General features: G+C 32.1%; 1 protein-coding gene across 1 annotated transcript in view; it reads left to right on the top strand.

Moving 5' to 3' along the window:
* The window catches only part of LOC126771740 (uncharacterized), a 47,732-nt gene that overhangs the window by 12,693 nt on the left and 9,331 nt on the right, over positions 1-25,708 (top strand). The window contains exons 2-5 of the mRNA XM_050491809.1: positions 14,992-15,165; positions 18,276-18,388; positions 19,078-19,166; positions 19,565-19,683. Of these exons, the coding sequence (XP_050347766.1) occupies positions 14,992-15,165; positions 18,276-18,388; positions 19,078-19,166; positions 19,565-19,683 (495 nt within the window). The remainder of the gene's footprint in view (positions 1-14,991; positions 15,166-18,275; positions 18,389-19,077; positions 19,167-19,564; positions 19,684-25,708) is intronic.

Raw genomic sequence — 25,708 nt, forward strand, 5'->3', positions numbered from 1 at the left:
TATCACCTAATTTATATGTGTATGTATATACATTACATATATATATTTTATTATTATTATTTATAGAATAGGAAGATGGACGAGCATATGGGCCACCTGATGGTAAGTGGTCACCAACGCCCATAGACATTGGCATTGTAAGAAATGTTAGCCATCGCTTACATCACCAATGCGCCACCAACCTTGGGAATTAAGATGTTATGTCCCTTGTGCCTTTTATTACACTGGCTCACTTACCCTTCAAACTGGAACACAACAATACCAAGTACTGCTGTTTTGCGGCATAATACAAGTAGACTTATAAGGGCTCTTCTGAACCGTCATATTGCAGTATTGAATTAATTATACAATTAGTTATAATTTTTTTTTTCATACATTTAAAAAGCGAAACGCTACCTCATTAAAAGCTTTTTGAGATACACGAATTAAATTTACATAAATAAAATTGTTCATTTTATTTTACAAGATATTTGTTTTTTTTATATACATATATAAGTCGAAATAATTTGATCTCTTGAATTGTGTACGAAAAATCTTCATCGACATGATACACAGTATTGAATTATATAATTAGTTTTTCTTCATATATTTAAAAAGCGAAACGATACCCTTATTTAAAAGCTTGAACCGAATCGTAAGAGGCGTTTTTGAGATACACGATTTAAATTTATGTAGATAAAAATGTATGTTCATTTTATTTTACAAGATGTTTATTTTTTTTTATATAAAAGTCGAAAGAATGTGATATCTCGAATTGTATATAAAAAATCAATAAAAAGAAGCTGTAAAAACAACTAACTAATTTTATTAATCAAATAGCCACGGCACAAAGCTAATCATTCTAATATTGAATTCAAATAATACCTTGATCTCTACTACTTCGTATTCATTAATATTCGTCGTTACAATATTAAGACAATAATAACGGACCTAGGACAACGGCTTTAAATTATTTTTAGCCACCTTTGATGTATGTCTGTTTATTGACCTGGCCGATTCGTTGTTTGTATTTAATTAGATGTATCCGCATAGCGTGAATTACATCCGTAAATAATTGAATGAACGAAATTAATAATTAATTCTAAAATATTTAATAAAGTTAATATGCGTTAAGAAACATAATATACCATATATTATGTTTCTTTCAATATAATGATGTACTGTTAAATTGACAAAAAATATCAATGTTAATTGTCGGTCCATTGTAATTCGTTCGGTTTATAATTGGACAACTATAATAAATGGGGAAGTTATAATATGTTTGTTTTAAAAAGTATCGGAAAAAAGAATCTCAGACGTATATAGAAAAAATATATATTTAAGGAGTACTTTTAAAATGTATAGTAACAGCTCTAATTAGGGTTGGTGGATATGTTTGTGACAGAATTTCCTCCATCGAATGCTTACTTGCCCGAGTTTGAACCCGCAATCTTCAGTTAGGATTCAAATTTAAGATCACTGATATAAATATCATTGGACCATATTATATTGTAATAGAAAAAAATGCGTTAAATCGTATGAAAACTGCGTGCAAATTGTTTAGTATCTACTATAAATTTAAGAAAGCAATTTATTGTTTAGGAAGCTTACGTTTACTTGGTGATCAGGCTTTATGTAAGCCCGACTGTGTAGGTACCACTCATTCATCATTTATTCTACCGCCAAAAAGCAATACTGGGTGTTATAATATAGTATCCCGATTGGAAGGGTGTGTGAGCCAGTAAATTGTCAACTACGGCCTAATCATCACAATATTATATAGATGACAAAAAAACATGGAGTTGGAACTTGTTGACTTTGTTATATTTGATTGTTATCACTATGTATTTGAAATGTTGGAAAAGAGTACCTACTAAATCTCTTGCCGGTTCCTTTTGGTAGAATCTAGCTATTATGATTATATCTAATGGGAACAATATTATCAATATATTGCATTTATTTACACAAGGTGTTAACCCTTATCCAACATAAGCCGAGATGGCCTAGTGGTTAGAACGCGTGAATCTTAACCGATGATCGTGGGTCCAAACCTGGGCAAGCACCACTGAATTTTCACGTGCTTAATTTGTGTTTATAATTCATCTCGTGCTTGATGGTGAAGGAAAACATCGCGAGGAAACCTGCATGTGTCTAATTTCATTGAAATCCTTCCACATATGTATTCTACCAACACGCATTGAAGCAGCGGAGTGGAATAAGCTTCAAACCTTCTCCTCAAAAGGAAGAGGAGGCCTTAGTCCAGCTGTGGGACATTAACAGGCTGTTACTGTTATTGTACTGTTAACCCTCAGAATACCAAATTATTTATATTTAAGTAGGCCTTTGAAACATCAATTTACAATATTAGTGCAAATTACGATGACCCTATCATCGTAATTTAGACTAGTATATAATTACTTATATAAAATAATAATAAAGTACCGTACCGTAACCGTAACAGCCTGTGAATGTCCCACTGCTGGGCTAAAGGCCTCCTCTCCTTTTTTTTTTTTTTTTGAGGAGAAGGTTTGGAGCTTATTCCACCACGCTGCTCCAATGCGGGTTGGTAGAATTCACATGTGGCAGAATTTCAGTGAAATTAGACACATGCAGGTTTCCTCACGATGTTTTCCTTCACCGTAAAGCACGAGATGAATTATAATCACAAATTAAGCACATGAAAATTCAGTGGTGCTTGCCCGGGTTTGAACCCACGATCATCGGTTAAGATTCACGCGTTCTTACCACAGGGCCATCTCGGCTTAATAATAAAGTAATGTTGTCAAAATAAGTAATGCATTTGATGACTTACCAATTTTTAAATAATTTTATCAATATTTTCGTAAAGGAGATGCCGTTGGTCTGTTGGTTGGAGAGACCAACGACAAAGGCTTTACTTGCTTTCCTGGGCTGCTACTCATGATTTATTTCAAAAACTTTATATATATTTTTTACTGTCCCGACACATATGTATTCTTAACCTATGTCTGCCCTCTGTCTGGATCTTATTTTCCCCATTGAAAAAAAAAGCCTTACAAGTAATTATTACAAATTACTATTTCAGCACTAGTCAAAGGTATTTAATAGACAACTAGAAATAGCTTAACTTGTATCATTCGAAAGGTATTATAGATGATGGGCCCGAAAATTTGGTTGAAATATAGTTTAAAAAACATGTAAAAATTATATATAATTTCGAGTCACTAATATTATAACACTGGGGTGACAACGTCATAGTTTGTATTCTTTTGATTCAAAAGATTATTCAAAACCAAAGGACAGCTTTTTCGAAGCTGGAACGACAGGTCTCAACAAGGGTTTAGCCCTCTATCAACCCCTCTTTGCAATCTTCTTACAGACTAAGATACACGGCGGCGGCTCATGGCGGGCGACCAGGTCCTTCTTGACTACACTATATCGATTGCACCCTCTGCTAATCAAAAACACCGTCTCCTTAGTCGTTCGCCATGACTGGCAAGCTCACCTAAAAGCTGCTGATCATGTAATCCATGTCCGTGCTGCTGACATGGTACCCATGTCCCCGAGGAGATGACTGACCTGCATCCTATATAATATAGGGAAGCAATTGAGTTTAGATCTCATATTATACAGTAATTTATAAATATTTGGTAGTGAGCGAATGCTTGGATTACCACATTTAAAAAATATTTTATAAATTACATATATCATAAATATCGACATAATTATTATAATAAAGTTATTACATAGTAATGAATAAATTACATGGTATCTATAAGTATTAAATCGACTTCTAATTTAACGAAAACTAACCATATTCGTATGTAAATACCCGTGCTCTTTAATAACATAAATAAATTTCAACCAAATTTAGTTTCAATTAAACATATCGCATAACCAATTAACTGTTCTATATTGAAACGAAAATAATTCGTAACAATGTAGAGATCTCCGTCGAGGCACGTTCTGAAACAAGACTCGTGAAAACAAATATCGCATAAATAAAAGCCTATACGGGTGCATTTCAAAGTTGTTGAACGTATAATGTAAATAAACTGAATTCACTGTGATTAAAGGATTTCTAAAGTAACATCCTGTAGCTAAATTAGGGCTGTCGCAGTTGAATGTATTTATAAACGATTAAATCGTCATTTTGTTTCGTACGTGTGTTTGACGTAGCGTTTTAATGTCTCCAATGATTAGTAACAGTTCTATGTGTGTATATGTATTCAATTCTATGGTTATTATGAGCTCCTTTGAGTGTTGACTATTTTTAAATGTATATTTTTGTAGTACGCTTTTTTATTCAAAGTGAATTGTGCTTACGAATGGTTGTTTTAAATTTATATATAAACATTAAAAATAGTTTTTATATTTTATAATTTCTAAAAATAATGTTTCATTAAAATACAATCTATGCTTAAGACAAATTACAGTGATTAAACAGTTTTATTAATTAACAGATTAGTAAAATAAAATTTCCAAAAAATGGGCTGCGATGGGAAGTGGTTCGACACATGAATATTAACCGTAGATGTCTGGTACAAGCATGGACAAGCATCACTGAAGTTTCATATCCTTAATTTGTCTTTATCATTCGTCTCGTGCTCGGCGGTGAAGACAAACATCGTCAGTAGATAGGAAATCTATGTGTATAAGATGAAAGTCTGCCATATGTATCCACTAATCCGTATTGGAGCAGCGTGGTGTAACGAGCTCTAACCCTTTCAAAGTAGAGTAATCATTAGCCAAGCATTGAGACATTAATAGGCTGTCACTTCTTTGTTTTACAAAAAAACAACTCAGTATTGACTTTTAATGGAGAATGAAGTTTATTCCACCAAGCGGTTTTAAAAACTCCTCATATACTATTTTAAAAATAACACCTCATTATTTAAAAGAAACACATGTTACTGTAATTTTATTATTTTTATTATTTATTATCTGTGAAGTACATTGTACATTCAGAATTTTATTTAATACATACATATATATCTAAAGGAGTTTTTCTTCGTTATTTTATTATTAATAGATGCTTATCTCTCGGAGACGCTGAATCAGTCAGTAAATTCAATGAATCGAGAAACTTTGTAACATTATGCGTTTAATGACATTTTAATCTTTATGGCTATACTAGTAAAATCTATATTTAAATAAAAATCGTCTACGATATTAATACAATTATTAGAAAAGTTAAAACTTGCTTGGAAACTATAAAAAGATTATTTTTAAGGGTTTATGATTGAATTAGATTGTTATGATTGCCTCGTTGGTCTAATGACTAGATAATATTGTCCTATTCAAATACTAGGTTGGGCCAACAAAAAGTTACATGGCTTATTGTCAAAAAAATCTCAGTAGCAGTATATCCAGGTAATCTCAGTACCTGGAAGTTAAAAGTATGTACACTCCGGTTGTGTCGTATTTGCCGTCCCATCGGATTGTGACAGTGACGGAATAGAGAGTGCACCTGTGTTTGCGTACACACTTGTGCAGTATATTATGTCACGCGCAGTTGTCTAGTCTCTGTTGAGATTGGCCGACGAAGCCGAAATCGTTTTGATAATAATTATCAAAATTCGTAATAAGGATTTTAAAACTAACTTACTAACAGACTTACAAATCGTGAATTCTTTGCTATTTTTATATACCTACATATATTTTTAAAGGTAACAAAATTTACCTTTTGCTATTGCTCTCATTAATAATATTAAATATACTTAATAACTATTAATGGAAACTTTTTTTATCTTATTTACCATGTTATTTAACAAGTGGCACCCCTTATTTTAAATTAATACATTATACAGTTGTTCAAGAGAGGTACTATTTGTGTAAACTGATTAAACTTAATTTCAAAATTTTTAATTGACACCAACATTTCATATGATAAATTAATGTATTAAATATAATTTGTATGTATTTTGCACTTATACCTATTGCAATATATCTGCAAGCCTATTCGAACAACAACGACATTCACCACAAAACGGTCGTGAAATGTCAGAAAGTGATATGCATATCATAATTATAACATTTCCTGAATACACGCATCAAAATAGTATATCATAAGTCGGTTGTCAACAAGTCACGGGTGAGTAATGAAGTGGGTTCTTGCAGAATAGCTGATCGTTTTCACTGATAATGTAACAAAACAGGTCTTGCCTCGCTATCACTGTATAAATCTATATAACTATATAACTATATTTTCATAAATCGATAGCCGATTTGCGAATATGCTGTCTTTGTGTATCTAGTATTTCGTTTAGAGCAAGAATACTGAGTTATAAGTAGTCATCGCAAGACCCCATGGAGGAGTACAACGGCTGGACATATTTTTTATAAAAAAGATAGCCATATGTACATGTATATCGGCCACCTGATAGTAAGTGGTCACCAACGCCTATAGACATTGGCATTGTTAGAAATGTTGACCATCGCTTACATCTCCAATGCGTCAGCAACCTTGGGAACTAAGATGTTGTGCCTGTAATTACACCGCCTCACTTATCCTTCAAATCGGAACACAACAATACCAACTACTGCTGTTTTGTATGAATATAAAAATTAGCAATCTATACTAGTAATATAATTATCTCTGGCTGTCTCTTACGCTTTCACGGCTAAACCACAGAATCGATTTTAAATGAAATTTGGTATGAAACAGTTTGAACCCCAAGAAATGTAAAAGTCGCAGGTTCAATCTCGACCTCTCAGTTTATTGTCGTCCAGACTCCTAACACAAGCTTTACGCTTAATTAGAAGTGCGAGCTTAGTAGCTAGCCACTATACCAACGAGGCAATCGTATAATACAATATAATCATCATGATAAATTCATCATTAAAATATATTTTAAACATAACAATTATTAATTCCGTGAATATTTGTATGTAAAACATAGTCACGAACCATTAAATCCTTCAGCGAAATAAATATAAATAATTTTTATTTTGAAACTCATTCAACAAATAAAATATAAATAAAGATTTCCAAGCAAAGCGTGAAATTTAATTTTTGTCATGACTGTGTAATTAGCGGAATTCAAAATGAGTTTTTGCTTTACAAATTAAATAAATACAAATAGGCCGCAACTGTATCGTTACGCTTAGCATGGCGTGTTAATCCCTGTGTGTATTTATATCCAGACATCACGAAATCCGCGGACATTAAGTAAAATACATCAAAACACAGACAGAAATACAAAAGCGGGGCAGACTGACGGGCAGACCGCTTATTTATAGTGATTTTTACTCCCCTGTGACAGTTATTGATATATGTACGCTTCAGTTTTCACACACAGCAACTGATTTTCGGGTACAGTTCTCTTAATGGAATAATTTATGGTTTTGGAGTGACATCTCTTTTTAGTTTTTTTTTTATGTATAAATAATATATTTATTCCTCTGTGATAATCTGTTCTTTGTTTTGTTTATAAATATCAATGTGATTCGCTTCATAAGAAATCGTTTTTTGCTCAAATAATCTTATAATGACTTCCTGACTGAATTAGCCAACTGCTCAGGAAGTATAGTGCAATTGTTTGTAAAACTATATAAATGCACACTCCATTACTCTTATAATCCGATGAGATGACAAACAGACACGATTGAAGATTATTTAGGCCCAGGACCAGTCATTACATGATTTCCGCGGCATCAGAATATCACACTGCCAACTTGTAAGTTTGGTCATATAATTTTTTTACTGTTTCGACCCGGGTTTCGAGCCTGGGGCCTCAATATGTGCTCTATTTAAATATCCAAAAAAGCAATCTTTTATCGAAAAAACTTTAAGCTCTGCATGAAGTATAAATCAATCCTAAAGCTGTCAATGATAACCATGGAATATAAATACTTAATTCCTTGTGTCTAATCACAAACATGTCGTTGTCTCCTAAAATCTCTAACCTAGGTTATAACGAATGCATATCATGCCAATGTTGGCACAGTGTCAATGACCCTCAGATCTAGAAATAACAATAAAAATCATTAATCATTTATACATAAAGCGATGCTGTTAACACTCTCTTAGTGATATTTAAGGAACATAAGAAACTCAGCGTTGTATTCAAGAATATAATTCGTAAAATAATTATTACAGTACAAGTATACGTTTATTATTAAGTATTAAAATAATAATAGAATAATTTATCATTACTGCTAGATCAGAATTACAAATTAAATATTTAGGATGATTTTTAGGCTTTCTTTTTTGTACTGTTTAGATATTTTGTTGTATTTAATGGGATAGATGACTTAAAAAAAAACAAAAACTTTATTTAAAGTAGTATTTTTGTACTATGTATTATTTGTAATGTTTGAATTAGATAAAACTTGATATATTCTTGTTAAAATCTTGTTACCTATTTTGTTTTATTGCCATAACGAATTTCCTTTTTATTACCTTGGTAATACCGTACAAGGTAATTATTACGAGCGTTCATAAAAAAAAATACTACCAATATTTCTCGCTGCGTATACGACCGCTTGTGAATGACAGCTTATTTTGTTTGTTTTTCTTTAGGAAAACAACCTACTTCATTTGGAAAGATTTACGCTACTTTTTGTTACCAAATAACTCATATACTTTACGATGTTTACGTCTTTATTACCTTTCTGATAAATAATCAATAGATTCGAGCGTAAGACGAGTGAGTCAGTGTCATTAAAAAACAGGTCATATATTTACTTAATATTTACTGGTTACTAAATATGGTTAGTTTTGAATTACACATGCAAAATATCATATAATACTAGGAATTGATTTGCCTATTTGATGTTATAGCAAAAAGTATTTGTATACTATCAATAGTGAAACATAGGTCTTTTGGTAATACTTTGACAATGACAGGGTGGTACCGATAAACGGTATTTCGCCCATGGTGGTCATTCTCAAGGTAGACCTGAATACATGGGATATTACAGCGCACAAGTCTGTGCGAAAACTCAAGTACAGCCTTTATTCCCACCCTCTCATAATCTGATGAGCAATATCTGTCACGACAAAAAAGAGTCAAGAGCTCAAAGATCACGGCTTTAGGTGCTTTCCGAAGCATGCGAGTTTAACTCTGCTAATTTCCAGACTCCGTAATGCTACTAAGAACTTCTTTTTCTTGTATTAATTAATGAAATAAAAAAATCCCACCCAGTTTTTGTTCGCCTGTTCTTCACCGTTAAATTCTTTTTACGAACCGATGGTTGAAGTCTGTCAAAAAATGTTGACAAACAATAAATATTAGTGTTAGGCTCCTATATTGAATGTTTTGATTTTGATTAATATAAATATTAATTAATAATTAATGTTACGTTAAACTCGTTATATTATGTAATTATGTAGTCTATTAGTTCTGATTATCGTTCGAGTTGTAACCGTCAGTTACCGCCAAATCTGGCGCTTGTAATGAGTGGGTGTTGAATTAAAGCCAGAACATAAAGTAGCCGATCGCTCGCCATTCATCAAATCGGCTATTCACGTAATACGCTGTTTCGTACTTTATCATGATCAATGTTAAACATCAAATTAAAAGCGGCATTAATAACTCGATAGATTATTTTATGATGTATGGAATTCATGTTTTGTACAATAAGGATTTATTTAAGACGAAGTGAATCAGTGATATGTTGTTCTCAACTGTGATGTTTCAATCCAGGAAGGAAATATTATCATATATGCATTACAATTCCACTTAATGAAGGATAACGAAAGGTTAGAAAATCTTCATGATTACTCCCATCTGTTTTAAAGTATATTAAGGCTAAATAAATTAAAGATTTCTACATCTAGCATTACTCAGGAATTTTGTAATATATCTTCGTTATTTTTTCATTTATATATTCTATATTGCATAATAAAAAATAATATACATGAAGATTTTAAAAAGTCGCATGAGGTACAAAAGGTGTCCTTATCGCCGAAGCAGCGCTTTTTTTCAACCTTTGGGCAAAAGTCTGATTATAGAATAGTAAAATAGAAAACATAAAATAAAACATAGAAAAAAATTAATATTGTGTTATTGTTTTCCTATAAGACTGCACAAAATAAATCTTCGGAAACGCAACTATCGCTTAAAAATTTGCGCTCGCGCATGAACCGGACGCAAAAAAAACAAAGTTAATGGAAACTATAAATCATTGTGAAATTTACTACTCAGAACTACTCCGAGATTTATAGAGTATGGTCAGGATCAGCTTACGGTAATGGACCTCCTGTCAAAATTTGTAACGCCATTATAGTTTTTGCGCCAAAACTATAGAGGCGATTTTAGTGTAAACATTTTTTGCTGTTTATTTCTTTTGGAACGTGAAACAATGACGTGTTGTGGTACGAGTACGGATTTATGGTCATTTTGCCATATGAGCTCATTGAACTCTGGTAGTGCTCATGGTGGGAATTTCGAGTAAAACAAATGCATAATAAAAATTATGTTGTTGTTTAAATAAACCTTGTTCTCTATTCTTTCGCACGTCTTTATTTATAAAAATATATAAATAGTACTGAAATATGGTGATAAGAGTTCATACATTATTGACACAATCCGGGGCTAACGCATTAACAATTTAACAAATTGCCTACTAAAATTTTGAGGCGTTACAATAAAACAGTGTGAAAGTTAAAGTTCCAGTCCGTAAATAGGGCACGAGATAAACACACATTAAGGATATGAAAACTCAGAATACATATTAAGCATATGAAAACTCAGAAGCTCTTGTCGGGAACCCACACGGCGAATAATGTTTTCTAGCCAAAGGGCTATCTCGGCTAAGGGATGTTTATATGTGTTCAAACTCAAAAGAGCTCCATTTTTTGTATGTGCTTATAATTAATATCGTGTTCGAAGAAAAACATCGTTATAAAAGCTGCATGTGCCAGTAAAGTGGACAGTCTACAGGTATATATGGTTATATTAGGTATTTCTGTTTATTTACATAATTGTTTCATTCAATAAATAGTAGTATATTTGCCAAATAACCTATTGTTTCTACTTACGTAGTACTTTCTGAATAAATATACTCTTTAACAAAAAGAGTTATTGAAAACAGACCGAAACTTTTTAACATTATTAGCGAGTTAAGCCAAATACAACTTTTGTAATATTCATTTAGGATAAAACAAAAGGACTACAAGGACATTGAACTATGAACGTGATATTTTCTTTCAATAAAAACCTTTTTCGAAAAAGGGAATACAAACATTTAATAAACGAATTTAAAGGGTTTTATGGAGAAAGTCACAAAACACTTTTATCGACATTCAACGCGAACAATGTTGCAGGCATTGTATCTCTTATTGTAGTAAAGATAAAGTCGTGACTAATTTCTTCAGATTGGTATTTATTTGATTTAAATCGAAATTGTAAATAAACAGTGCCGAAATGATTCGAGGAATTCGGCGGCTTTTAACACAAAATTTCAAAAGCATCTTGAAGCCAATATTAGTGGTTATAATTCGTAGTAGCACTTTAAGCCCGTAAGATGGGAAGCACATAGACTTTGAATATTGGGACCAATGTCCCAATATTCCGATTGACTTACTGGTTCTTGATAATTGATTTATGTTTTATTTATATAACTTTTGTACAGTTCAGTCCCTATTTTTCCTCTGTTTACAGATTTATTCTTTTTGTATCTAGGGATGAGTTTAAGTGTTGTCAATAAAAATTTGAAAACAAAAGTATAAAAAGTGATCAAAACATAAAAATTCAATTATTTTAAATATTTAATAATGATTACAGTCGAATTTCGATCTCTGGGCGAAAACACCGATTTGTTAAATTAAGAATGACTTTTATATTTGATAGAGGTACCATTACATTTGAAATCATTAGGAATCGAATAAAATTTGATAATCTATGAAGTAAAAGGGAGTGACCCAACGTCGTACCCTCGTCAATTTGTTTTGAAAGCTATTTGTTTATTCCAAGATTTATCTGCTGAATCATTGATACCTCAAAGTTTTTATAATACGACCTATTTGACGATGTTCTGTAATCAATAATCGTACAAGAAAAGACTCTTAGTGGACTAAATATAAGGTATTTTTCAACGTTGACTTAGTTTTTATTTCTGACTTCAAATAGACCGTCATAGTTAAGGTTAACAAAAAGTTAAGATGTATGGTAAGGACTATAAATAATACCCTATTAGTGAAGGATCAATAATATTTAAAACAATAAAGCTAACATGCAATATATGTCAAAAAGTTTAGGTATCTAAAAATATTATAAACTAACTACCCGTTCCGGCTTTGTTCCGTCTACATAAAACGTTTAAATCGGTAGTCTTATACATATAATCGTTATTATTTAAATAAATTTTATATTTTGTTTTATAATATGTAGGTAAACTCACATTTGCATAACTTAGTCTTAATAACCATTGTTTACCTTTTTCTAGTTCCTATGTAAATTTATTAAGTACCACTATGTAACGTATCTTTTTATTTTTAAATTCAGTTTACTCGTTATTTAATGTGCTTAATGTGGTCTTCTAAAATTGAAGGAGCACACATATTTTAAAACATTATTTTATTATGTAATAAACTCTTAACTGTTGTAGCCTTAGTTGGAGGTCCTAAATAAAAAAATAGAAAGAATAAGTCCAGTGGTGCACGCCAGTAAAATTCTAGTCTGCATGTTTTTTTTTCCAATATCCTCAATAGTCCAACCTCAAGAGAGATTTGTCGACTGCACGATATAGTGCAAGTACAAGTGCGTACGCAAACACAGTTGCACTTTATTTTCCGTCACTCTCATATTACTTGGCATATCCGACAACATCGGAATGAGTTTAGGTGTAGTGAGAGTAGGACCAATAGCTGAACGTGCTTTTCAATGCATGGTAATGTACACACTCCCAAATTCCAAACTCAGGGCTATTACTGAGAATTTTCGGCGGAAAAACTTAATAATTGGGTGTTTCCGCCTAACCTGGGAATTGAACCCAGGACGTCAGGATCTGTGGGCTGCTAAACGTGTACTATGTTATGTAAGGATAGTATTAAATATACTATCCTTAACGAGCAAGTGAACGTGGTTTACATAAAGAGTAAATAATTGGGATATTAAGATGAATCTTAGCAATTATATCGAGATTAACAAAACATTCATAAAGATTAGTCACATTGGAGCAGTATAACTGGCTGGAGCACATATCTTGTTATGATAAGCAGTGGATTGTATATATATAGTAATATTGTTACAGCAAATATTAATGATGATTCACGTTCATACAGATTGAACCATATTTCAAAGAATAAGTATATATTTAGAAACATGCAGGTTCCCTCGCGATATTTCCCTTCACCGCCGCCGAACTCGAGCTGAATTAAAATCACAAATTAAGCACATGAAAATTCACTAGTGCTTGCTTGAGTGAGTTGAACTCGCAATCATCGGTTACGATTCACGCGTTATAACTCTAAGTTCTAATTTCAGCTCGAAAAAAATATATTATGTTAAGACTTGGAAATCTATAAATAAACCTGAGCGAAATGGGGTCAATTGCAGCGAATTTTATATGAAAGTTTTAAACTACAAAATTAACCTAAATTCTAAATATTACTAGTCAGTGTTACTGTTGTTAATTTGAAAAAAAAATGCAATAATTAAATAAATTTCCCAATAGGCTCTGTAGAGTATTCTATTCTAATTGTCTTAGACAACCATTTGCTGCTGTCCTACTTATATTTGATATAGATTCTGCATCGTTTTGTGTTATAAGCATAACATCATGGTAGCATTCGCAAGCGATACCGTGGGCCTCTGAATAAGGGGGTGTTTTTTTATAGTATATCTAGACCGAAGAGTATATGGGCCTTACCTGATGGCAAGTAGTCACCAACGCCCACAGACATTGGCATTGTAAGAAATGTTAACCATCGCTTGCATCGCCAATGCGCCACCAACCTTGGGAACTAAGATGTTATGTCCCTTGAGCCTGTAATAATACTCGCTCACCCTTAAAACCGGAATACAACAATAACAAGTACTGCTGTTTTGCGGTAAAATATCTGATGAGTGGGTGGTACCTACCCGGACAAACTTGTACAAAATCCTACCACAAGCCAGTGTTTACCTACGGTAGGTAAAAAGTGGTATATTACTATGATTAGGTTTACTTCGGTATAAATATGAATATTTTCTATGATAAAATTTTAATTTAAGAAAGTTAAACACAAAGTACTATGTATAGTGTGGCACATAAAATACTTTTATTACAGTCATTACCGACCATAACTTTTGACCTTAACAAATCGATTTTCTGAATAAGGGCAGTAATCGAAATAAAAAAGTAATCATTATCCGAAATAAATGTAAATTTTCATAGCATTTCACGAATCGATCGAAATAATAGCGAATGGACCGAGACAGGCGAACCGAAGTCGTATTATCGATAATAAACACAGTTTTATGGAGTCAAATCACCTTTACAAATGGATTCTAAATAGAATACGTTTTCAATACCTATTGATGCATCTTGGTTTAATTTTTTTAAGCTATTTACAATATGATATTGCGCTATATATAACTGCATATAACACCACTTATTGCCAAGAATATTTTATTGAATTGAGTTTCGATTATTAGTAAACCATTAATAATAACCATTGCGTGAATCGTAAAAAATATAAAGTTAACAAACACAAAATTATAGAATTACAATGAGCATTAGCTATATATAATAATAAACTTTTTACAAAGTTTAAGAACCAATCTTAGATGATGGGGATTTAAATAACTATAATCTATTTTGATGAGAACACAATACCCTGTGCAAAATTCAATCAAGCTAACGTTTTAAAATGAGAACGGTAACATAAGACTATTAGTAACTTATCAATAAAAAGAAAAAAATATGAATTAAATTTGGTGAATTAAATGAATTAAGTTCCTTACATCGAATCCAGTATCAGTCATTCAGTTCGAAACAGGAAACGTATCAAAATGACTGTTATTTTTGTTGGAGACTAAACCATCATCTCCATTATTCAACATAATCAATATTCTAATAAGTATCATATGTAACTGTTCACAGAAACTTAGACAACTTGACTGTTAGGATGGCTGTCCTGGTCATCGTTAATGCAGCTGGAGCAGGCTTCGCAGCACCAAGCGTGCTTGTCACCAGGCCCATCTCCAAAGTCTCAGTGGAATGGTTGCCGATGGACAACCAAACTTTATATAGACTAGAAGAAGGGGAAAGTCGAAAGTAAGGACCACTTTTCATATTTCAAAAGGTCTAGTAAATTGAAAACTACTACAATATATACATAATATTTTGATTATGTTATACCAATAATTGTAATCTTATTAATTTTAACTTTTGCTTTATAATTTTATATTTTTATTTTAAAATAGGCACAAATGGCCCAATGGTAAGTGGTCACCACAGCCCATGGCAATGTCTTATCACTAATCCGCTAAATAAAATTATAATTTATAATATTTCAAAATAAATGAGAAAATTATTAAGTTTGTTGGCTTTTACACTGATCAACTGGTGGTAAGGAATTGTGCAAATTCGTCTGGGTAGGTGCCACCCACTTATCAGATATTCTACCGCAAAATAGCAGTACTTGATATTGTTGTGTTTCGGTTTGAAGGGTGAGGGAGCCAGTGTAATTACAGGCACAAGGGACATAAAATCTTAGTTCCCAAAGTTGGTGGCGCATTGGCTATAAGCGATGGTTGACATTTCTTACGATGCCAATGTCTAAGGGCGTTTTTTGACCACTTACCATCAGGTGGCCCATATGCTCGTCCACCTTCCTATTCTATAAAAAAAATGTATAAATGTGTTTTATATATAATAAATTAAATAATTTAAATATTGCCCGTAAGTAAGTCGATTTTCAACAATTCACGAGTGAGATATCATATCATTCTTACAAAATAGCTCCGCAGGTCTTTATTATAATCGAAAGACGTGCAGGTTGGCGTGGTTGGTAGATACTCGCCTTTCACGCCGAAGGTTGTGGGTTCGATTCCCACCCAGGACTGACATTTGTGTGCATGAACATGTCTGTTTGTCCTGAGCCTGGGTGTAATTATCTATATAAGTATGTATTAAGTATGTATTATTAGTTGTGCAAAAGAAAATCAGTTGTATGGTTTCCATAGTGCGAGCTCTGCTTAGGATATTATTATTATTATTATAAAGCAAAGTAACGGATAAACATTTTACAATTTATTATTGATACATTGCACTCCGGATCAATGCCTATTTTGAAACAAATCCCTGGTAGCACATAGAGCTTCAACTAATACTTGAAACGAGACGTTGATCACGAACTTAAGATTTCCAGTATACGTGATATATGTATTACAATGCATAACATTACAGGCATTTTTTTATAATATTCCACAGTCTGTACTTGAGATACGGCTAAACAAGCAACAATTATGAAAATTAATTTCATTAATGAAGCCTACGACACAAAAGTTACAAAAATGATTGAAGAATGATGATGATGAAATTGAACGATTGCTTCATACATGAAATATGTATAAATTAACTAATTGTAAAAATTTACACGATTTTATCACTTATTATTCACTTCACAATCGACCAACCCGCAAGGGAGCGGCGTGGTAGAATAAGCTCCAAACTTTCTCCTCAAAGGGAAGGGATTCCTTAGCCCCTATTGGCATTCACGAGCTGTTACTTTTACATAATTTTGTATTTTTTTTTAAAAGATTAACTACTTTTCTTTACTAGTTCCAAACTGGTTCTAATCGTTAAAATCCGAACCGGTGGTAGCGTTTGACGTTTTAAAATATAACGTAAAAGTCTATTTGAATTAATATATTTTAATTTGCATTGATATGTTTACCTTTGTTTAGTGTTAATATTTTGATAAGCAGAGGTCCAATACTATAATTTAAGCATAAGTGCCACATGTTAATGCGATAAATTTTGTACATATAATAATATTTTGCGACGATATAACCTTGATCCTGCAAAAGTGCACTCCTCAGGAATACGAATGAGACTTCAACTGCATATCTTATTTTACAGTAATTTTCTCGTGGATAATTAAGAAAAAGGTTTTGCTGTGGCTCTACTTTATATTCTAAAAAAGTTCTTAGAATCTTAAGGGACTGAAATTAACATAACAGAATCTCGCAATTGTGAACGGGCGGTAAATCAAGTATACCAAGCAAATGAAATAGAGCATGAAAACGTATCTACTTAATAATATAAATATATCAATCAATCAATCAACAGCCAATCGTTGTCCACTGCTGAACATAGGCCTCTCCCAAGGTGCGCCAAAGCTCCCTGTCCTCCGCCTTCCGCATCCAGTTGGTGCCCGCCACCTTCTTAAGGTCGTCGGTCCACCTGGCTGGAGGGCGCCCTACGCTGCGCTTGCCGATTCGCGGTCTCCACTCTAGGACTCGTCTGCTCCAACGGCCATCGGTCCTACGACATACGTGACCAGCCCACTGCCACTTCAGCCTGCTAATTTTGCAAGCTATGTCGGTGACTCCGGTTCTTTTCCGGATAATCTCATTTCTGATCTTATCCTTCAAAGATACTCCGAGCATAGCTCGCTCCATAGCACGCTGAGCGACTTTGAATTTGTGGACTAGTCCCGCAGTTAGTGTCCACGTTTCGGCACCGTATGTCATGGCAGGTAAGACGCATTGGTTGAAGACTTTCGTCTTCAAACATTGTGGTATAGACGACTTGAGGACTTGACGAAGGTTGCCAAATGCTGCCCATCCCAAATATATAATTAAAATTAATTTCTTGTTTATTTATCTGACCAAGGTAGGTCCGTCATCAGTAGGGCTATTCTGGAAGAACAAACTTGAAACTCATCGCAGTAAACGGTCATGAAATGTCAGAAAGTGAAACGCGACATTGACCATAACAATAATAAAATTTAAAAAATACAGGCAACAAAACTATAAGTCTGTTGTTATCATTTCGCGATATATCTACATAAGAGCTGCTATATTAGTGACGTGATTACAAGACACGAAGGTAAATAGAATACCGATCAAATATATAAAAACCTACACATTTCATATAACAGCTAGACCTTAACGTAAAAATCACGGGTTCCAAACTAAACTATTCAAATATCTATGGATCCAAGACTAAAAACTACGCAGAACTTATTATAGTGCACAAGCGTGACAGACACAGGTGTTCTCTATTCTCTCATTGTCTCATTGACTCCGGGCTGGTATTGGGATTTTTTTTGTCAGAAAATGTCAACATGTGGCTTGAACCCAAGACTTCACTATTAGACCAACGAGGAATTAAAAAATATATTATATACAGTTTGACAGTGTAAACATTTGTTACAGTCTGGAATTAAACACATCATTGATATCACAGTTGGTGGTATATATCACAGTGAGCCCGTGTTCACGACACCTACATTGGGCGTTCTATCGTGGACCAGCTGGCAGTAGTGACTGTAAGTCAGATGTTCAAATAAAACTCCTCTATACTGTAGCAGGATTTATATGTAAATTTTAATCTGTTGTTACAAAAACCTTGAATTTTATTATTCGTTAAAAGACTCAATTGAAGATTAAAGGTTGGATTTAGTATTCATTGATTTTCATGAAGGATATACAATAAAATCATTAAATTGTGCTTAATGATGTATTAATGAAATAGGCGGAAAAGAATAATTATTAACTGCCTTACTTATAAATGTTGTTTAGCGGGTGATCAATTACAATGTTGTGTCTATTTTTTTCGAATGTCAAATCAGTAATAACAGAATGAGCGCAATCAGTATTTAACAAAACAGCCACTAGAGTGTGGAGTATCTTACTGGTTCTTGTCAGTAGAATCTTCATTCCAAACGGATGATAGCTTTATATTAATTTAATATTGTAACGATGAATAATATTGAAGTTGATTAAACAGTTACTTGTGTTCGTAATTAAAATAGAATATGAATTGTAACAATTTTAAGCCCTTTATCACAAATTTTACTATTATGTATTCCTGCATGAAAATCGACTTATGTCTACGATCTTACCGATCTTTTTCTTTAAATAAAAACTCGGTTGTCATACATAATCATGTTTGTCGTACATAAGTACGAATTCATGTATATACATACATTTTTTTAAACATCTTTGGAATTTACAGCACAATTAACGCTAGTTCAAGAACATGGGGGCGGAGAGATGTACACAATCAGTTTCTTAATATCTAAACAAGACAGATATGTATTACAGGTAATTATTTATTTTACATATGTATATATATATATATATCATACATAAAAATATATACTTGACATTTTAAAAACGCAAACTATCTGTACGAATAGGAAAAAATATTTTACGTCATTGTGGACGAGAGAAATTTTTTTTTATTTGTACTACGTGGTAATTATACTATACCCAACTACGGAGGTTATATGATCTTAGCAGGCTATATATATTTGTTCATGTGTTCTCGCATATTTTCTAAGCTACCTATCATAATTTATCAATTAAGATAACGTTAGAAGCGTCTTGATCGGCAGCTTGTATGTGACGTCAAACGAATATGAAACATTAATACTCTGTATTTTTTGTTTGAAAACGATTCTAAAATGAACTTTGATTAAGATAATAACTTTTGTTTCCAGCTGTCATCATCAAAAGGCGGCGCTGCGGCGGTTAGCGTGCGTGGCGAAGCTACACGTCTCGTGCGCTTGCGCCTGCGAGTTAAGTCCAAACGGAGATTATCAGCTAATTGGGATCCTAGGTAAGTTCTTTTATATATTTTTTTAGTTTATTTTTTTAATTATTTAATTACGGTGATAAGATTTTAATAACTTTAAATATCGAATCATAATATTCTCATAATATTTAATTAAAGTTCAGTTTATTGTAGCTTTCATATTACAAGGTTCCTATTTCAAATAAATATCATAGATTTTGTAAGCTTTTTAATATCATAAATATAAAAAAAAAATATTTTTAATCTCGCCTTAAATATTTCTTATCCCTAAGACTGGACAGGGAGGCTAAAACAAACTGTCACTTTGTTCATAGTGCATAAAGATATAATAATATCACATAGACATAAACATGTATCTATTGAATATAATTTGAAGGGTGAGTGAGCCAGTGTAATTACAGGCACAAGGGACATAACATCTTAGTTCCCAAGGTTGGTGGCGCATTGGTGATGTAAGCGATGGTTTACATTTCTTACAATGTCAATGTCTAAGGGCGTTTGGTGACCACTTACCATCAGGTGGCCCATATGCTCGTCCGCCTTCCTATTCTATAAAAAAAAATATATAGCGATAACCAAACATATTATTTTACAAATCTGCGATTTACTTTAAAAAGTCCTGGACAGATAATAAATAGGTACCGTTATAAGTTACCTATATATAAAATGTCATGATCTTTATTTTTTTATAATATAATTTATATAAGTTTTAACGAGATATTAAATATCTTCTAATATACCGTTGCCTTTAATGATTTAGCAGCTAAAACCAGTTAAAAGCAGTTCCATAAGTCATAAAAAAATAACTAATACAGGTAAAAACGTGGGGTAACGTAAAACACGAATACAAAAATAACCTTTAATCAACTTATATATATATATACTTTTCACTTGATATATATAATAATATATCTCATAATTGATAATATTATCCAGATCCTGTACATTTAACAGTATATCGAACAGGTCGTCACCGATAATTCACAAAAACATTGCAACATACATTTTAAGCCTAAGTCTATCGAGTCATATCTAACACCATACAAGGCGTATCATAAATTGATCAATACTTGTTCTTGTGACGAACAGACGGACCACTTAGATTTATGGCCTGGGAGAGTTATGGTTAACGGTTCTATTCCACTTACGGGTCTTACACATTAACATCTTTCGTTATCCCGTTAAAATAAGTGACGTCGTAATATTATGTATTAATAATTAAGGCTTTCGTTTTCTTATTATTGGTTTCAATTAAACAAATTTATTTCGCACACATTAAATATGTGACAAGACGTATTATTTACATTATGATGATAAATAGACGACAGTATTAATTTATATCATGTGTATCATGAAGTATTAATGTGTATCATGAAGGATACACAAAAAATTATTTGGAAATAATTGTTCATGCATAATCTGTGTAGTAGAATCTACATTACAAAACGGTAAGCTTTACATTTAATAAATCTGGTAATATGTTGATACTCACGAAAATATATATTGATTTGTTTTTTTTTTTTTTTTATTAATTCATTAAATTGAAATAAATCTAGATAGTCTTACTTCATTGGCAGGTTTGTTATATTTATATAAACAACTGTTTATATAAATATAATAAAATATTCGTAACGTAACGTTATCTTTTTTTTTAATTTTATAAGTCGAACTGTAGAGCCACACAGCTATGACTAATCTAGAGAAACTTGGAAGACAAACCTAACTGATAAATACGGACGTTCAGTTTTCGAACTATTAAACTGTTGTAGGCAATAGCTACCATTAGAATATATTTATTTCCTTATTGAATAATCTATATAACATAGATTGTTCTGTTAATGTAAATGTTAGAAATTATAATTGTAAAAAAGTTGCTTTATACAGTAACTGTAATTAATAGTAATATATAATAAAGACTTACTGGGCTGGGATACAATAATTTTGTAATTTAACTAGCTACCAGACCCGGCTTCGTAAGGGTAAAATAACGGACTTCATAAAACGCTTATATCTTAATACATACTACTCTATTGGTTTACGTGGCGCACGCCAAAGCTCCTAGACGGTATGATTAATTCTGACATCTTCAAAAATCATTCGTGATATCCAGTCAAATTTACAAAAAATCTACTGAATTATACACCTAAACCTTCCTCATGAATTACTCCGTGCATTGGTAATAACCGTATTAAAATCCGTTAGGTATTTTTATTCAGAAAGTCAGACGCATCGGAGGGACTTTGATGTATAATATGCGGTGATATCCTATTCATAGATTTTAATTATACAGAGAAAAGTATGTTTTATACAGTTAAACGTCAACCATTGGTTGGCGTTAATGTACTGCTCAGCTATTAAGGTCGTAGCATAAAGCTATATAACCACCTCAATAAGTGGTACAAGCAATGAATTAATTTGATAGAAAAACATAATTTCGTATTTCGAAATGAACGATATTTTTCATTATTCATCTATCGAAATATAACAGTCCGGTTTTCCCATTCGTTTGGGCTCCGTGTTTAGTTGTTTCATCTGGGAAATTGAACTGAGCGCACCGTCTCGTCAATTGAGATGCGCTGCATACGTCATACACCCAGATAACACGATTGTAAAAATAAAGCTAAACTAAGTGATGTTTTTATGTTAGTTTTAAATAGATTTTGTAAAAAAGAGTCACTTTTTACTACATTTTTATTTATTTATATTTTATTTACTTCACAGAAGGCCATTTACCTAATATTTACAATTTGCTTGATTACAAGAGCTAGCAACATTCCAAAATATCCATATATATATATTTTTTATTCGATGGTAGTTTTTTATAATTATTTTTGCCATAAAAACTCCTTGCTACATTGTAGTAATGCACAGAACATACAAACTGTTTTAATTGTATACGATCATGGACCAATACTGCCTCCGTATCTACATTCCAATTTATAGTCGATCTTATTTGAAATGGATTATTTTATAAATAAACATAACATTAATTAAAAGTTTTTGATACGAATAATATCACCTAATATGATATAAAATAAATAGTAAACTATTATAGGTTTTTTTATTTTATTGATTTTAATTTCCGGAACACATTGGTATTCTTTTAATTTTAAAACTTTGGCAAAGTATTTTGGTAATGGCAACATTTAATTTAAATATTTTTTTCTGGGCATGCTCATAAAAATGTCCAACTACAATATCACTTACGTATACAATGCCGATATTTTGTGACAATATTTCACAACAAACAAGGTTAAAACTGTATGTATAGAAACGTTGTACTCAAATACGAATTTGAAATTTTTTTTATAACTTCAAAATCAAATTAAATGCAATGGATACCAGGAACACATAAACTGGAGTATAATTAAGCAAAAAAAAAAAAAAACTAACGCCCTAATCGTATTTTTTCCATCCAACATTAATAAAAATAATTTCATTTACATATTGTAATAAAAATAATACATTCACATTAACAAGCAAACTTACATTACACGAATAAAAAGAGCTCGAGTAATTTTATACTCGCATAAATTTCACTAGGAACACCAATAAAATGCCAAGCAAAAAAAATATTCTTAGTAACGCCGACAAGGCTTATAAGTGCTATAAAGATAATTAAAAGAGTAACGAGTCACTACATCTTGTATTTCAAACTGCCAATATAAGATGACTTTACTATTTGCGGGAACGCTACTGGGATAGCAGGATAAATAGAAATACAAGCAAAGGCAAGCTTCATTCCTTCAACTTTTTGTGCGATCTCCTCTCAATCTTCATAGAAAAATGACTCTTAATTTATTGCCTTAAAGTTTAAATTCCGTTGTACTGCGCATCCATGAACTTGGACGAGAAATTTGATAAGCGATATTATATTTTAATAGCATTGACTTTGAATTTAATTTAGCTTGAGTGTGTTTAAACGCCTCCGGCTTCATTGACCGAGCTTAATAAATTAAGTTTTAGTGACACTTTTGTTTATTATCAAGAAGTAAGTGTAAATTTATTTTGAATATTATATTTAAAGCGGAATGCATTACTTATTGCTGGTATTGAGACTATCGTTTTAATCTTAGATTTGTGTCGTAAATCAAACTTGTATGAGTGTGGTTCGGATTGGAAGTTTGTTCGTGGAATATGGATGGACATTTATAGTTGAAAACCATTTCATTAAGTGAATAGAATATTTTACTCCTTTTGAACCAGGAAGTCGAGCCGACATGGCAATGTGAGTCTCCGTACACCGTAGATTACGATTCGAAGCCGTGTAAGCACCAATGAGTTTTTATATATTATATATAAACACATTTCGTAACCGGAAGTGGTTAAGAAATCAAAGACTGGCAAAGTGTGAGAGTGTTACAAAGTGTTACAAAAGTTTGTGCACGATTCCTTATGTCCTCTTTACGACCTACCTTTCGCTAAATCAGCAATCAAATAGAACATGAGATATATCCTGCTTTTATAGGCCTAGGCTTCTAACAATGCTAACATCCTGTTCTCATCATCCTCCGGGATGCTATTGACATTTTATGTAGCTTCAATGATTGACCCGGTATTCGAACCCAAAGCCTTGACATCTTAAGTCGTATAAACTAGCCTCTAGACGAAAAAGTAAAAGTAAGAAAAAATTATATATTATTATAGAGATAAAATATCGTTAATAAAGATGAAATCTTCTTAAATCATATTCAGACAAAAACAATAATTCTTATACTGGTAATTATTCCATTGAATACATAAAAGGCTTCATACAAGAGTCGATTTATATTTATAAATATAAATCTTAATACGATGCTAATAAAAAATAAATTGCTTATCAACATTTTATATAAAAAAAATAGTAGATACATATATAATATCTGATTGTAACAAATGGCTTCGTCGACATCATAAAACATCGTTTGACTGATTATGATGAAAGTTGAATTTGTATCTTATATCCGCTAGTTCGCGCTGCACCAAATAAACATAACATACAGTTCAATTGACCGCCATGGTACATATATTACGACGAAGTCTGCCAGGATTTGTTACCCTAACTATATCAATCAATGCACAGCTAAACACATAGGTTCAAGTAACTTAAAACGTTACAAACGAGTTACTTATATTATAACGTTATTGAGAATTAATATATATATTTTTAAAAAGTAGTATAAAGTATGAACGTTTTCGTGTTGAAATATTTTTTCTTTAGATTAATTAATACGAGATTAATGTCAGTTATAATTGGAACAAATACTTTACAGTTTATAGAAATAAAACCTATTACGTATTCTGCACAACTATATATATTATAGTATGTTACAAAGATATGTAAATAAAAATATGTTTAAAACGAAATTCAGTACTATTTGTTGTTTTAATTGTATTAAGTTAAAATAACATATCAACAATGTACACAATGCTACAGCTTTCAAGTAATAATGCAATTACTTCGATAATTTAACTTACGTGAGCTGTTTTTAAAAATATAATGGCGATAGTGTTGCAAAAACAGGTACGGAACCATGAATACTATTTGAACAAGTTCTTTTACTTTTAAAAGTCAATATACCTTTTGTATTGCTCTTAGGGCGATTAATTAATTTAATAGCAGTCTCTTTAATTATTATTTTTTGTTCCTAAGTAATTATTTGGATGCCATCACAGACGAACGCCGTGTGATAACTTTATGGCTAAGTTATCGCTACGAATATAATCACAGACGTAGAGGTAAAAGAAATGGCATGCTATGCGAGCGTCGACGGTGGTAATGATTGAAATCACATAAACTCACGATGAAATGTTTTTTTTTTTAATATAAGCAGTGAGACGTGCAAATGGTAAGTACTCACCATCGCCTATAAAGATAATATTAACCATTCGACGACACCCGTATCGCCCTCCCTTTTCTCGCCTTCATGGCATCCACCCTATAAGTTTACTTCATACCCAACTTCAGGTTGGGTACGAAGTAAACTCATCAAAGTTGTGTAAATCCACTCTTAACTCCAAATGAACTAGGAGGGTGATATCGATTTTCTTCTAGTCTCAAATCAGTTAT

The sequence above is a fragment of the Nymphalis io genome, chromosome 11 (genome assembly GCF_905147045.1).
Source record: "Nymphalis io chromosome 11, ilAglIoxx1.1, whole genome shotgun sequence".
NCBI lineage: Eukaryota > Metazoa > Arthropoda > Insecta > Lepidoptera > Nymphalidae > Nymphalis > Nymphalis io.